Below are 16,346 nucleotides of genomic sequence, written 5' to 3'. Positions count from 1 at the left end.
CCTGGTGGTCTCCCATCCTATCATTGAGGATGCTTTGGTTACAAAGCTAAGTCTCATAAGGAGAGAGAGTGGGCCTCCCTCTGATCCACATACTTTGCCCTCCTGCACACACCATTGGCAACCAAGGAGAGTGAGCACAGCAGCAGTGAGAGCAGCCCACCATGGCCTCCAAAATCAACCACAATGGGACCCTCAATGAAATTGAGTTTGACCCCCCTGGACTAACAGATGACCTGAGTGCTGCATGTGTTGCTCTCAAACTTGCATGGATAAAACATCTAGGCCAGCGATGGCAAACCTTTTTTGGCTCACGTGCCATAAGCGGGGGAGCACAGGGGGGGGGGGTGTCGTGCGTGGGCATGCTGCACCCATAATGCAATGTGTGACACCTCCCCGCCAACGTGCATGCGTGCATAACAGCTATGACCCCCCTTTTTTGCATGCTTTTTTCACCCTCCCCAGGAGCCAGAGGTTTTATAGGAGCCTGGGGAGGGTGAAAACAGCCTCCCCCACCTCCCTGGAGGCCCTCTGGAGGCTTCAGGAGCTTCTCTGAAGCCTCAGGAGGACTAAAAAGGACCCTATGAGCAAATGGAAGTGACATCCGGTTTGCTCATAGTGTTGCAGAAAATGAGACAAGACCAGCTCTTTGTCAAAGGGAAAGGTTTATTTGCGCAAAGGTTCAGGAGCAAAACCTGAACCCCGAATGACAGTTCTGTACAGTCTTTTATACTCTTTGACAACTTATCGATCATCCCCAAATTCCTGGCCTTCCTGTGTCACGTAGACCCCTTTCCTGTGTCATGTAGACCTCTACACAATCTCCCAAAACAGAGACATGACATTCATTATTCATTTTCCTCCCCACAGGGGGTATTGGTACAAATATCCTGTTTCATTTGTTTTAGTTAGGGGGAGCAAACAGAACAACTAATCTTAAGGGTAATCATTCCTTTATCCCATTCCACATGGTAAAGAAACTTTTAATACCCAAAGAATCTGTCTAGTTGTCAAATTCTCTTTTATTCCCCCCATTGAAACTCTTCCGCCTTTTAGGAGGAGTTTCACAATGTTATGTACCCGTTATTCTCTCATATTCCCACATTGCCATCACCTGTGTCACTGCTTCCCTTTTTGCTAATAATGATAGGCTGTTAGTTATCGTTTTTATGAAGATGGGGAGAATGCATAGGATGATGATACCACCTGTGGCGATTAAACCTATTAGAGCCACTATAGCTTGCAGACCAGGCAGTTTAGGGAACCATCCACTAAAAGATCTCTTTAAAGTTATATCCACTCCATTTCTGGTCAGCATTATGAGTGAGTTGTCTCATTTCAGTGGTCAATTCTTTAATGACTTTTCCTGTTTCATCCATTTGTAAACAACAATTAGAAAGGTTAATTTTTTTTCCCACACACACCTCGATCCTTAGCCAGGATATAATCCAGGGCCAATCTATTTTGGTATACTGCTATCCTGAGTTTGTCCGTGGCTCCAGATAATACGTTTAGGGCCTTATCTAACCTTTTACCAGCCAGATCCAACACCGCTTGTAATCAGATAATTCTGTTTAACATATAGATAGGTGTCAGGTATCCATATGACCCATTCTCTGCCCAAGTAATTCGCCCATAGGTACAGACTATTCTTTCCGAGTCCCAAACATCAGTCTTTTCATACTCGACCAACTCTTTACAGGGGAAATTGGAAAATGCCGTTTCCATGTCCCTTCTACGCCTTTGCAGGCCTACCGGGTCATAAACAGGGACTCCCAGTACCTGCCTGGACTGGATGGGTAATAGGAAGAAGGAGGGCTTGATCCATCCAAGAACACAGGATCCTGACCAATTCCTTGATAATCTCTCATATGCAAGGTTGCCACCTATCCAATACATATTATCTGGGGAAATCCACACTTCTGATTTACTACCCAGATAATGAAGTATGGTGGTATCAAAGTTTTCAGGCTCTGTTCCATTATTGGATGACGTCCAGAATTTATATTCCTAGTCCCAGAGCCCTAAACATATGAGGTCTCCCACCGTTACATTCTTGTTTCTTGTAAAACAGTTCCTTCCCACTAAGTTGGTTGACAGAGTCCAGATAATCTAAACATATTATTGAATATCTGTGGGATAGCTTCCAAGACTTCCCATGGCCACTGTTCTCCCATTTTCATACCACCGCACATAAAACAGGTTTTTTTTCTTTCGTAAGAGTTTTCTCTTTTTCAGCCAATTGTACAAACAGATTTTCAACTCTCATGGGGAATTCAGGCAATTCTAATGTTTCAAATTCCCGATATTATGACTAAATATACTTCTATGTATTTGTTTTAGGTTTTTTTTTTCCAATTCTAGCCAACGCTATGGATCTTTTCCTTTTCTATCTATTCCAATTTCAAATTCTTTATATTGTGGTCCATTTTCCAGTGATGAATTGGTGTATAAACACCTTATACCCAACACACAAAACACAATCAATACAATGAGAAGAACAACAACAATATCCACAAGTACAATTACAAAACCAAGACATCCGGGAGGGCACGCAATGGAATTTGTTCAATCATAGTTTTCTGCAATTGAGGGAAGAGCATAGGCAACCACTCTGCTCTTCATAACACAAAAATTAGTCCGAGTGCAAATATTTCCCTTCCTATCAGTAGCATGATTGTCCACCAGTCCATTAAGTCCATTGAAACTTCAGCTTCAGTGGGTCTCCTTGGTGAGACTCCACCTTCCATTCCTTTAGGGCTGGCACAGGCTCTCTCATTCAGAGGTAATGAGTCCCTTTGTCAGTAGTTTGAAATGCAGTCTCAGTAGTTTACAGGACAATTAAAGGTCCTTCCCAACTTGGAGTTTGTTTTCCATCTCTCCAGGTCTTCATCAGCACCCATTGTCCTGCTTTTAACTGGTGCACTGCAAAGTTCAAGGGTGGCATTTTGCACATGAATGCCTTTCTGTCTTAAGAGAGAAAAAGATCTGGACAGTTCCTGTACATATTTTCTAAACATTTTGTCTTTTAATTCAATGTTTGGTAGACCTTCCCTCCCCATATTTGGTATTCCAAATAACATCTTACATGGTGATATTCCCACTTCTTTCCTCTGGGTACAATATGTTCCAACAAAATTCTAACAATAGTATTTGCATTTGCATTTCCCCCCATTGAGTCAAATGATCCACAATAACCAACAAACATTTCATCCTTCCCATCCTATTCTTCATCCTCATCCATCAGTCAATATACTTGCTGTTCCCTCTCTCTTTCTATTTTCTTTTGTGGACAGTTTCTAGAAAAATGTCCGTCCTTTTCACATCTAAAACACCGAGTCCTTCCACTTTGTCCTGCCCACATTCCTCTTCCTCTGCCTTGCCACCTTCCTTTCCATTATCCTCAATTTCCAAAGTCCTTTCTCTTTCTTTTCTGGTCTCCTAACCTCTTATCCATCATTACTCCTACAACTGACAACAACACTTTCTTATCCTTTCTTCCATCTCTGTTCACATATACTTTCTGAGCTTCTGTCACAATTTCCATTCCACATTTCCCATCTTTTAGATTTTTTTTTCTAAAAGGGGCAACAACTTGTGTCTTGAATAAATATCTTAAATAAGATCATTTGTTTTAGGAGAGTTTTGCTGGTTGGATTAGACAAATTAACTCTCCCACCGCAATTCCAGTGTTAATTATTAACTAATATTTTGAGTGTAAAGGGCCTGAAATATAATTTTCAGATGTCTGCTCTGCTGTCTCATTTATGGAGGACTGACATTGAAGGACGCATAAGAATTTTAGGAACAATGTGCTTGTTATTTCAAGTCATGGATCTCCACAAAATTGTACATTCAACATAGTATTGAGGTAGTTAAAAGTATGGAGAATTGTATGAGCAGTATTGCAATTTGAAATCAGTATCATTCCTTTTCTGATGTATTTTGCAGTCCTTCATCCCCACATAAAGTGAAATTGTGAGAAATGACATCATGTAAGAGCCAAGGTGGCGCAGTGGTTAAATGCAGCACTGCAGGCTACTGCTAGATCAGCAGGTCAGCGGTTCAAATCTCACCGGCTCAGGGTTGACTCAGCCTTCCATCCTTCCGAGGTGGGTAAAATGAGGACCCAGATTGTTGGGGGCAATATGCTGACTCTCTGTAAACCGCTTAGAGAGGCCTGAAAGGCCTATGAAGCGGTATATAAGTCTACTGCTATTGCTATGTAAAAAGATACCTCAGACACTCAATTCTGTTACCCAATCCATTTCCCCCCTCAGACATGCAAATACAGTAATAATAAAATATGCTTAGGAAGGAAGTAGCATTTCCCCAGTGTATAAAATGTTTTCAGAAACCTTTACTTCCTTCCTTCAAAATTCCTCATTTTTATAAGGAGACACACAAAACACATTATGGCATAAAATAATTACTACGGAGGATAGCTTCTCCTCCAAATTAAAGAATATTTTCTCATAGCATGATCAGCTCAAAGAGAGCCATTTTAAGGCCATTTTTCTTTAAATGAAAACTATTTAGGATGATCTCTTTTTCATTAGGGAAGGTCTGTCTATCTTCAGGTTCTCCATCTATTTATCACCTCCATTCTCAGTCATCTCTAAATACTTGGATCGCACACCACTGGAGAAAAGTATATCAAATTAGTCACTCCTCAATCTTAAATGCTGGCAAGGAGAGACTCAAAATTCTTTACTACCTATTAATTCAAATAATTCTAGTTTGGGTAAGGATAGAATCTAAGGACTTAAAGACACTACTGATGATCATATGTAGCACCCTTATTACGACTGCTTAGCTCACATTATAAAAATACCCGAATTGCAGCTGATGTGGCCAAAGAAATAGAAATATGGAAATACAGTTATGCTGTAAGAGTCTGAGAACTTCCATTTCTCATTCTGCTCTTTGGCCAACATAAATAAGGCTTTATTTCTTGTAAGCATTGCAATTGTACCTGGAAGCCAGAAATCAATACAATGAAGGGGGAAAAAGCACCAAAACTTTTTGGACACAAATAGTTGGTTGCATAATAAACTGCAAACAAAACTCCATTTTTTATGGTATAGTACTGGCTTCATTTAAATACAACCTGCCTATTTTTCCCTGTCTCATTGCAAAACACATTTAGGTGAAGGGAGTACTTGGATCAACATCTCGACTCCCTTTGGTATTTGCTAATACACTTACCCTGAGAACAGAACCCAAGGCAATCTAAATAGAGTACTTTGGGTCCATGCTCTGAAATATATTTGGATCAAACTTTTGTGTCAGTTCTCTGCTTTTAGTAAAATGTGAGTTAGTTCAGATTCCATTCAGATGGAAGCATATTCTCATTAAGTAGGTTAAAACACGTACAAATGCAAACAAAATCTTTCAAAATCATTTCTTTTTATATAGGTTTAGTTTTACATCTTAAACCTCAAAACTTTTCCAGAATTAATTAAAATTATATTCAGAGCAGAAAAGAAAATATAAGAAAACCCAAACAATGAAAAGCAAAGCTACATGAGCAGTCCACCCAGTAGCCCCTCCTTTCTCAGACAGAAGGGTAAAGAGAAAAAAAAATTGTTAAAGAGAGCAGAAAAGCCAAGCCGCACTTCCCCCCTTTCCTGATACTTGCTCTTTAAAGGAAAAAAAAAATCCTTAAGTTAACAACCAACTTAAAATGGATTAGCTCAGGGTTTAATGATTCATTGACAAATAGGGGGAATGGACAGGAAGCTGCAGACAGCTATTCTGCCTTTTAAAACATGTTTCTTTCTTGTCACATCCAGAGAAATATTCTGCCTTTTCAACATTTCCTAGGATATTACATTTTCTGGGAGAGGGCTGGGTGATAACTTCCTACAATCCCTCCTTTTTTTTCAAAACATGTGAGTGGAACGCACATGTTCTTGACAAAAGAGTAAAATTGGTCAGATGAGGCAGACCTAATTCTCCCAATGGAAAGGCATTGAGACAGCAGAAGGATCCCTTCAGTGGCTCCCAGAGAGCTTTCAACCATGAAGGTCTAGCAACCAGGGCACAATTTCTGGAAAGAAATTTACAGTATCCAATTTTCCATGCCAATTAATATCAAATATCTCTTTTGTGAGCTTCCAAACAAGTTTCAAGGAATCAGAAATTCCAAAATTTTTCACAGCCTTGCTTTCCCTTTAAGTTACAGGCTGCCCATTTCGAAGGGATGGTTCTTGAATCTGCCCTAGCTCTTATTTTTGTGAGGCCAAATTGAGTTTAGCTAATGTGCAATCCAGGCTTTTCAGTATTTTTTATTTTAAATTATACACAGTGAGCCCGGGGACTCCTACTCATGAGACCACCAGTGCAACATAATTCTTAATGGGATCTCTCTCTCTCTCTCTCTCTGTAGCTACTTCTACAATACAGATAATACAGACATTTTAGACAAACTTTCCCTCCCACTAGACAGAAAGAGGACAAAGGGAAAAAAAATTAATAACCCACACCGGAATTCTCACTCCTTTTTTCCACTCTGCATTCTCTCAACAAATTTTCTCCGTTTCTTTAAGCAAAAGCGAGTCAGTACATTCACACTAACTTTTACCACCAACATGCTCACCTTCGCACGGCAATCAGACTGCTTGTGTAAATTAATTTCACACACAAATATCCCATTTCATTCTTTCTCCATGCAAAGCAGTTATTACAAGTATTTCAGGGAGCTGTACATAAGCCAATGAGCTCCATTTTCTATTATTAAGGGATCTCAACTTCCCTTCAGGTCTGAAAATGATTACACACACACATATATATGCACACATACCATGAAACAACACTTTCAGGCCTGGGGGAGGTTCTGCCCCTTTAAATCTTCAATTTTTTATTTTTTATTTTTATCTGGGGAACATGTGGCTCATTCTCCAGGCAGCGGGGAAACTCAGAGAGCAGCTTAAATCCTAACTACGCTCCCATTTCCCACAGCTTCAAGCCCAAGCTGAGAAGCTTATTTATTCTGCTAGCTTGGTTAAACATATCACAATCAATTCAACGCCATTCAATTCTACATGTTATTAGTATAGATTCACATCTAAGAATTTTTAACGGACATTACATCAAATTAATCAAGTCCAGTTACCTAGGTCTTCCCATTCAGTCAGGCTTTACCTTACTACCTGCTAAATTTCTTACTTTTGCTCGAAGTTACGCCCGTTATTCTATCTCTTTAAGCACTATTTTGTTAATACCTGTCTCTGCCCTGTGATGTTCCGTTTCTATCTTGATCTCCCAGCAGAGCGCTGGCATATTTTTAAAGATCCAAGATTTTTAGAGACAATGTATAGAGATGTTTGTCCACACACTGTTTGGCCAGGTTCTAGATTGGACCTCCCAGCAGAGCGCTGGCATATTTTTAAAGATCCAAGATTTATAGAGACAACTTTCATTAACACATCACTTGCATCTGGGTGGGGCTCAAGCTCCACTTTCCTTTTTAAAGACAACTATTGCTGCTGTGGCAGCTTTCTAACTATCCCTGTGGCCTCCTCAGTCACTTTGGGTAAAAAAATAACAACAACAACTAAACAAAACTCAGATAGAACTTCTCTTCAGTTCATCTGATGGTGGCCAGTTCCTGAGTTTGTTACAACTTGATGGACTAAGCTTATAACCCTAGGATTCAGAGTTCCCTCTGGGGGCCATCCTACACCAAAAGTGGGCCATTCTGACTCACAAAATATTTTTAAATTAGCCTGGGTTACTGGGTTACCCCATAATCCCCATTATATGCCTTCTTAAAATTCTTCAACATACACTGGAGGGGTGTTCTCAGGACACTACCTCCTCCTCCCATGTTCTAAAACACTACCACTGACCCGCGGTGCTGGATACTCAACAGTCACCAACGGAAACTGCAGTGGTTTAACTTCCCATACAACCTAACACGGACTTCATTAGGATCGACGTCCCGAGTCCAGGGTGGTGATCAGGCACCCTCTTCTACTCTCTAAAGGAGTAGGTACACAACACTATATTATACTTGCCTGCCAGCAGGTCTTGTATTCCCTCTCGTCCTGGCCAGGATTTGTTCAGATTTTCTCCTTTCCCTTACTCACACAAAGGATCCTTGGGCTGACTTGGATTTCCCTCGATGGTGGAAGGTGTCCTCCCCCATTCCTCCGAAGCAAGAAGCCTCGTGGCGCCTGAGGTACCCGGGGCTCGGATCCTTCCGCCAGCGTGGGGTCCTGGTCGTCCGGAGCGAAAGATCGCCTGGTTGTCCCATTCTGGGGTGCCAGAAATGTTGCAGAAAATGAGACAAGACCAGCTCTTTGTCAAAGGGAAAGGTTTATTTGCGCAAAGGTTCAGGAGCAAAACCTGAACCCCGAATGACAGTTCTGTACAGTCTTTTATACTCTTTGACAACTTATCAATCATCCCCAAATACCTGGCCTTCCTGTGTCACGTAGACCCCTTTCCTGTGTCATGTAGACCTCTACACAATCTCCCAAAACAGAGACATGACATTCATTATTCATTTTCCTCCCCACAGGGGGTATTGGTACAAATATCCTGTTTCATTTGTTTTAGTTAGGGGGAGCAAACAGAACAACTAATCTTAAGGGTAATCATTCCTTTATCCCATTCCACATGGTAAAGAAACTTTTAAAACCCAAAGAATCTGTCTAGTTGTCAAATTATCTTTTAATAGGGCCAGTTTAAGCCCTTCGGAGCCTTCAGGAGCACTCAGGAGGCTTCCCTGACGGCTCCAGTGGACGAAAAACGACCCTACGAGAAAACCATAAGTCACTTCCAGTTTGCTCGTAGGGTCATTTTTAGTCCTCCCAAGGCTTCAGGGAAGCCCCCTGAATGTCCCTGAAGGCTCCGGAGGGCTTAAACCTGCCCTATGAGTAAACCGGAAGTCTGTTCCCAAGCATCCAGTTTGCCCTTAGGGCCCTTTTTTTGGACTCTGGTGGCTTCAGGGACTCGGGGGGGGGGTCTGTTTTCGCCCTCCTCAGGCTCTTATAAAGCCTCTGGAGCCTAGGGAGGGCAAAAAATGGCTTTTAAAAAGGCTGAACTGAAATGGCCTGCGTGCCTGCCAGGTAACAGGGCAACACTTTGCGTACCCTGACAAATGGCTCCGCGTGCCACCTGTTGCACGTGTGCCATAGGTTTGCGATCCTGGTTCTAGGCGAATTGCCAACCTTAGCCTAGCAAAGTAACGTCTTGTGAAAAGTAAAATGTGGATTCTGCCAAGGAGCCTTGTTTGTAACTTAAAATGTAAGTTCTGCATTCCCTAACAAAGCTCTGAGTTATAGGCCAGAAAATGTATTTCTTTTCCCTTCTCAAGTCCATTGTTTTCAGAGCACTGAGAAAAATCATGAAATTCACATGATATCAATATATGTTTCTATAGCAATGACGTTCTGGGCAAGCTGTGTGAGCTGTAAGATGTTTGGAAAAGTTTTTGGTGTGCGCCTGTTTTTCTCTCTCTGCCTGATCTGTTAAGGTGGGAGACCAAAAGGTCGTCCAGTCTTTTGCTTTCTGCAGAAATAAAAGCTGATAATCCGTAGCCTCATCTTCAGAGTTTCACTGGACTTATCAGATTCTGAGCTGCATTCAAAAACCTTCCACAATGAAGAATGCTGTGTTATATTTGGGGTCAGATCAAGTCCACAATATTAGATTTTAATAAATCCAATCTTGTTCTCATGAAAGCATTAGAATCATTTGTTAATTAGACATTGTTTAAAATATTAAAGACAGAATATTAGCAAGATTGTATAATAAAAGCGGAAAATAATAAACAAATTAAAAAACTATAAACAATGTAAATCATATTACTGTATCTCACCCCTACAATTTATTTCAATTAGATTAACATGTGCAAATGCCAACTGAATTATTCTATTCCAATAAACGGCCTACTATAATTTTGAGGGTTGCTGCATATTTTAATGCTTCTATGGCCCAGATTCTTTGTGGAGGAATCTTTTTAGCTCCTTTTCCAGTTGTACAAGAAACAGGGAGACCTCAGTTCCTAATACAGTTTGTCAGTTGTACAATACAAGATTGGTCTCTAATTGAAGTTTTCTCTGTTCTAACAGCCACAATTTTCTGAGTCTGTCAGTTTTCATAGATTAAATTTTATGCCAATAGCCATATTTTCTGATTTTAGGCAAAGCAGAAATTGTGAAAATTCCCAAATCAGCTCTGAGGGGCAGCAGCTGGAGTCCTTTTGTCCACCCCAAGATACTCCTCAGCGGCTGGGATTCAGTTGGTTCTGCTAGTGGTTTCTCTCTGAAGCCCCAAACATCAGATTGATGTAAGAACATGGGGGAAACCTTGGCCTCACATACTTCAATAATTGGGGCTGAGGAAGCTGGAGAGCTATGAGGTTTTCTTTTAAGCACCACTTTCACTCCTGTCTTCGATCTAACTGAGCTCCTTTGATGATGAGGGAGCCAAGATTCAGTCTCAGAGAAAACTACCCCAGGTAAGGAAAGGTCTTACTTGCTCTATTGGCTGACCATCTATGGCTAGGATGTCATTTCCCAAAGACCATAACTTTTGAACTTGATTTATTAAGTATCAGATAATTATTATGAGAAAAGAACCCAGTTTAAGTATGATAATATCACAGTGTAAATCAGCATATTCCAATAGGTATTTAGCATGCTAAACATATGTACCTATAACAGAAGTTATAACAAAATAAAACGGTTGGAAGGGAACTTTGAGGTCTTCTAGTCCAACCCTATGCTCAAGAAGGAGACCCTATTCCAGGGGTCCTCAAACTACGGCCCACAGGCCAGATAAATCCCACTGAAGCCATTAATCCGACCCACATGGGACCATGAGGCTGCCCCACCCAAATCACCCCAGCCACCCGCCGGCTGAGCTCATGCCTTACCTTCGCAAGCCCCACGTACTGAAACTGCAAAATTAAGAAAAAAGCATTTGGCCGGCAGAGTGTTTCTGGGGGCCCAGGATGCACGGAGGCCTCAGGAGGGGAAATGGTGCCCACTGCCTCAGCTTCTTAGTTTGAGCAAAGCCATGTTGCCTGGCATGCACAGCCTTGCCTGTTGCTCTTCTGGGTTTCTGGTGCACATGTGTGCGCAATGATCAGCTGGCATTTGCATGCATTGCAGTGCCAGAAACCGGAAGAGGATCTGCCTAGTGTGCATGCACACTGGGCAACTCCTTTTCCAGATCACGTCCCTGACAAGAGCACTTGGTGCTGAAAAGGTTCTCCATCCATGCACTATTCCAAGGATGGTTTTTCCATGACATTATAAAGCGGTACCAATACTTCACGTGATTTGGATTCTCTCCTTCTGTTAATGCAGCCTAGGATTGCAATGGCTTTTTTTGGCTGCTGCCACACATTGTTGGCTCACATTTGAGAGATTGTCCACTAAGATTCCAAGATCCCTCTCACAGTTTCTGCTATTGAGCCAGGTTCCACCTAATCTGTACCTGTACATTTGGTTTTTCTAGCCTCAGTGTAAGACTTTACTTTTCTCTACATTGAATTTCATTTTCTTAGGCCCAGGGTTCAAGTCTTTCTAGATCCACCTGGACCTTCAGCCTATCTTCTGGGGTGTTGGTTATTTCTGCCAGTTACTGTCTTCTGTAAATTTGATGAGTTCCCCATCTATCCCTCATCCAAATCATTCATGAAGATGTTGAAGAGTACTGGGCCTAAAATGGAACCTTGGGGTCCCTCATTGCTTCTTTCCCTCCATGCAGACGTAGTTCCATTGAGGACCACAGGTTGAGTCCATCTGGGGGTGATGCTGTCTATCCCACATATTTTTAGCTTTTGAAGAAGTAGATGGTCGTTTATTTTGTCAAAGCCTTTCTAAAATCCAAGTACTGTATACTATGTGCACTGCATTTTGCTGGTCCATTAATTTAGTAATTTTTGTCAAAGAATGAAATAACATTTATTTATCATCTGTTTTTGGATCCTTCATTCGTTGGTTGTCAATATCTAGACTGATTAACAAGGGTTCAAATATGCATCCTTCCCTTCCTCCTTAGTAAGTATCAATCCTTCTTCTCATGGCTCCATTGAACCCAAACCTCCTTCTTAAACAAGGAACTGGAGAAAGAGCTTGGATCAGGGCCAACAGGCTGAGCTCCATTTTGGGGGCAATCAATTTCCTATATAATATTTCTCTGTTAATTATGACAAATGCACTAACATCTAGACAGCCAACAAACTCTGTTTTAGTTTGCTGATATAGATAAGAGATTTTAAGACAAATTGTTAGCAATATTAGATTATTGACATGCAATATTTATTATAAAATCTATATAGCTGTTCACTACCTAAAACCTTCTGGTTCTTCTGCAAGGAATCCATTTTTCTCAAGTTTAATTAAGAGGATCATGGCATAAAGTTTAGCCACAACATCTCCTAGTCAATTTGGCCTATAATTGCTAGACTTCTTTTTATTCCACTTTTTAATCAGATAAAATGCTACTATTGCCGACTTCAATCCGACTGGATATTGTAGAACTTTTTTATATGTGAAAATGAAGATGCCAATAGAGACCCCAACAACCAGGGATATTTTTTGATCCATCAAATAGTTGGTTGAATGAATTGCTTGCATTTCAGGCCTTTTATGATTAATCTCAACATGAACATAAAGGGGTAAAATATTGACATTTTTGCTAATATGGAGAAAAGCAGCTCTTGGATTCCATGGAGAAGACATGATTGCATCGATTGCTCACCCACCACCACCCACCCCTCACTTTACCAGATGGAGAAAAACACACACAAACCTGTGGGACTTTGTAGGTGCCTCCTAATGTTGATGCCTGGACGGAGATGTCCCTGGGAGCTCCATCAAGAAGAGCCAGAAGGTTCTCCTTCCTTCCACAGCCGTAGTTGGGGACATTGGCTTCTCCAGTGGAGAGAATGTCCAGCAAGGCATCTGAAGTGCGGAAAGTGCTCCAATAGTTGTCATGGAGGTTGTAGCCCAGTGTGAGATTGTGCAGGAGCTGGGAATTCTTGTTGACCATTTGGATGTTGAGAATGAATGCTAAGGCATCTGTAAAACCATAAACATCCCTATTGTAAAAAAAAATTGTTACTATAATGGGCAGCAACAAATACTTTTTAAAAATATATAAGCCTCCAAAAGCCTACTGAACCTTAAGTCAACATTGATCCAAAATCAATGATCAGTTATACAAATATGGGAATTGGCTGAGGTACAACAACTACAACTGGTTCCACCACTACTTTAAATAAAATTCATGATTCAAGTGATAAATTAAGGATTGAACTGAGAGAGGAAAATAATCTGCAGCCCTTTCAGCTTTTTTTTCAGGCTTTTTTTTCGATTTGAGTTTCTTTTACAAAATCAGACAAGAGAGAGAAGCCATGGAAATCAAAATCATTGAGGAAATTAGACACAATCCCCAATATAGGAATAAATGAAAAATAAAAACAGAAAAGAAGGAGAGTGTTAGGATGGAGGGAGTGCAACTCTATCACCCTGAATGACTTACAGATCACGAAAAACAAACTGAAGAGAAGGAGCCACATTGAAAAGAAAGTTTGTATGCAATATTTCCTTTCCAGTGGCGATTATACCGATGAGATGGTCTCCTGGGCTGTAAAAGCTCTGTGGTTGTTTTCCATCCTGGTGCTCCAAACTCTGCGGGCATTTCATTCCCAGCTTCCCAGAGACTGGATGGAACAAAAGCAGCATCAGAAGCAGAAGCAGGAGGTCCATCATTCATGGGGTGAATCAATCAATCCCCTTCCTGTTTCTAAAGAAGAATTAGAAGAATTCAAAGGAGTCTCACAAGGTGGAATATGATCCAGTGTCTTTCCTGATTCAAACACAGAGAAACACTCAGCTTCATCTGGAAAAGAGAGAGATGTACATTCAAGAGCACAGACTCTGCCTGTCCCAAAACTCCCTATTTCTCTGCCCAAAGTCTCCCCTGGAGGATTTGGCCAAAGAGCAGAGCTGAAACTTTTATCATAATTCTCCCTCTCAGGAGGGATCCCTGGAGAATTCAACAAGTTCTTGGTTGTTGGGAAATTCTCTGGAGGGAAATAATCCCCATATGGCTCATAATAACAGGGGCAGATATTGAATTAAACTGGTCACCTAGAATTGAGAGGTTTGGGGTCTCCATGCTTGAAACTGAGCCCAGAGGGAATAAACGGCACTTGTGGCTGAAACTAACTAGAAATGTGACATTTGTTGCCATCGTGGTTAGAGAGAAAATCCCGGGAGACAGTTAATGCCCCAGCATGTCACGGCTCTGAAGTAGCTGCCTGTTGATTCCATGCCAACATTTGCTTTATTTTGAAAGTCAATGCTCAAGGGCACCCCTACAAAAGGGCTGATGCAACAGTGTGGCCAGACTACAAGAATCAAATCAACTTTAATGGAAAAGTAGTTATCAGAACTTTGCCTAGTTGAAAAAACACCCACAAATAAACACACAGAGAGGGGGAAGTCAGAAGAAACCAAGTGGAAAGAGATGGAGAAATCAAGGCTGCCCCTCACAGCAAGGGAGGAATGAAGGGGGGAAGAGAAAGGGGAGCTCAGGAGCCTCATGTTGCAGATGGAAAGCCCCCTCCAAGTTCCATCTTCTGAGTCCTGGGAAGGAGGGAGCCCAAGTCCCATGTTCCACTGCCACCTGTTTTCATGCGTAAGACACTTGGGAAAGCAAAGCCCAGACCCATAGAAAACGCCCAAGATGGCCAGGAAGGAGATGGGCATTTGGGGCAGCTCCCCCCACCCCTGATTCCTTGGGAGAGATTATCCTGATTTATGGGTCCAAGGGCTGATTTTCTTGGGGGGGGGGGAGCGGATGCAGCCCCTGGGGTTTCTCCAGGTTCACTTTGTGTCTTTCCAGGAGAGGCTCCTGTGGGGGAGAAGCCATGCAGGGCTGAGTCTTCCAAGGGGGGAGAGGAAGATAAAAGCCAGAGATATAAAACAAAAGCTAAAAAGGAGGAAGCCTAATCAGGGATTAGCCAAACAACCCAGGATTCATCTGCAAAATTGTCTCCTGCTTATTCGGAAATGTGTGGATTAGCCAAGTCTTGGTGCAGAGTTTAACTCCTGGATGCTTGGGGGGCATGCAGGACTCTTGCCCCACAGATGGCCAGATGAGAGAGGCTGTTTCTTCAGTTAGGCACTCGGAGGGGTCAGTGAGGGCTGCTGTTCTTGCACCAGACTCCCTGCCTGATCTCTGGGGCTGGGTGGGCGGTGGAGTCCCCTGAGATTATGGTGCTGGGGGGACTTCAGATGGCCATCCCTAGGTGGGAGCTCAGAGGCAGCTCAGGAGTTTATGGCCCCCAAAGCAGCCCTGGGCCCAAATCATCCAGGACCAACTCCTAGCAATGGTAAAAGGAGTCTTTAACTTACAACTATTTCTCTACTGACCCTTAAGAGTTATAATGGCACTGAGAAAAGCGATTTATGACCATTTTTCTCTCTTATGACCACTGCAGCATCCCCATGGTCACATGATCCAAATTTAGATCCTGGGCAACTGGCATGTATTTATGATGGTTGCAGAGTCCTTGGGTCATGTGATCACCATTTCTGACCTTCTGACAAGCAAAATAAGTGGGAAAGGAACATGCCTCTGAATGACTTTCAAGATTTATTGAGCTGAAAAGGGAGTTACAAAAATTACACTCATTCAACCATTTCCCATTTCCCAACATGTTGATATAATTTTCTTTGACTTCTGCATACTAGCTAAGTGGAAATAATTAATGTCTTCTATCAAATAATAGGAAATTTTACAATTCTTTCAGTATTATGGCATTATGTCTCATGCTTTTACATTTATTCTGTCCGTAAGCTGCTCCTTTGTGTTCAGGTCTGGCCTCAGAAGGATAATGTAGCACTTGGGGATGAAGATGCAGACCAGCAGACCAGCACTGGAGGCCAGGATGGAGAAGACCTGAACAGCCACCATGTATTTCCCCTTGGTGCTCAGGTAGGTGGGCACAAAAGTCACCCAGACGCTGCAGAAGACCAGCATGCTGAAGGTGATCAGCTTGGCTTCGTTGAAGGCCCCAGGGAGATTCCTGGCCAGGAAAGCCACCGTGAAGCAGATGGCAGCCAGGAAACCCATGTAGCTGAGGGTGACGTAGAACATGACAACGGCCCCTTCGTTGCACTGGAGGATGATCTCTCCAGGCTGGGACTGGAGGTCAGAGTCAGGGAATGGGGGAGAAGCTCCCAGCCAGATAGAGCCAGTGACGTGTGGTGAAGCTTATGGCTGGTGAGGCAAAAAGAAAGAAAATGGCTTTTGCCCCCCCCCCCCCCGGTAGCAGCTATGTCTGAAATAGAGGCGCCCTGCGCCCCGCAGCTATG

The 16,346-nt window shown here is 42.2% G+C and overlaps 1 protein-coding gene across 1 annotated transcript in view; it reads right to left on the bottom strand.

The window, feature by feature from the left end:
- The window catches only part of LOC148042471 (vomeronasal type-2 receptor 26-like), a 127,505-nt gene that overhangs the window by 65,051 nt on the left and 46,108 nt on the right, over positions 1-16,346 (bottom strand). Inside the window, exon 2 of the mRNA XM_087702057.1 lies at positions 12,772-13,060. Within this exon, the coding sequence (XP_087558183.1) occupies positions 12,772-13,060 (289 nt within the window). The remainder of the gene's footprint in view (positions 1-12,771; positions 13,061-16,346) is intronic.

The sequence above is a fragment of the Thamnophis sirtalis genome, unplaced genomic scaffold (genome assembly GCF_051295495.1).
Source record: "Thamnophis sirtalis isolate CommonGarterSnake01/CBP01778 unplaced genomic scaffold, rThaSir2_p1.2 scaffold_15, whole genome shotgun sequence".
Classification (NCBI taxonomy): Eukaryota; Metazoa; Chordata; class Lepidosauria; order Squamata; family Natricidae; genus Thamnophis; species Thamnophis sirtalis.
This window is presented reverse-complemented; position numbering and strand designations above follow the sequence as displayed.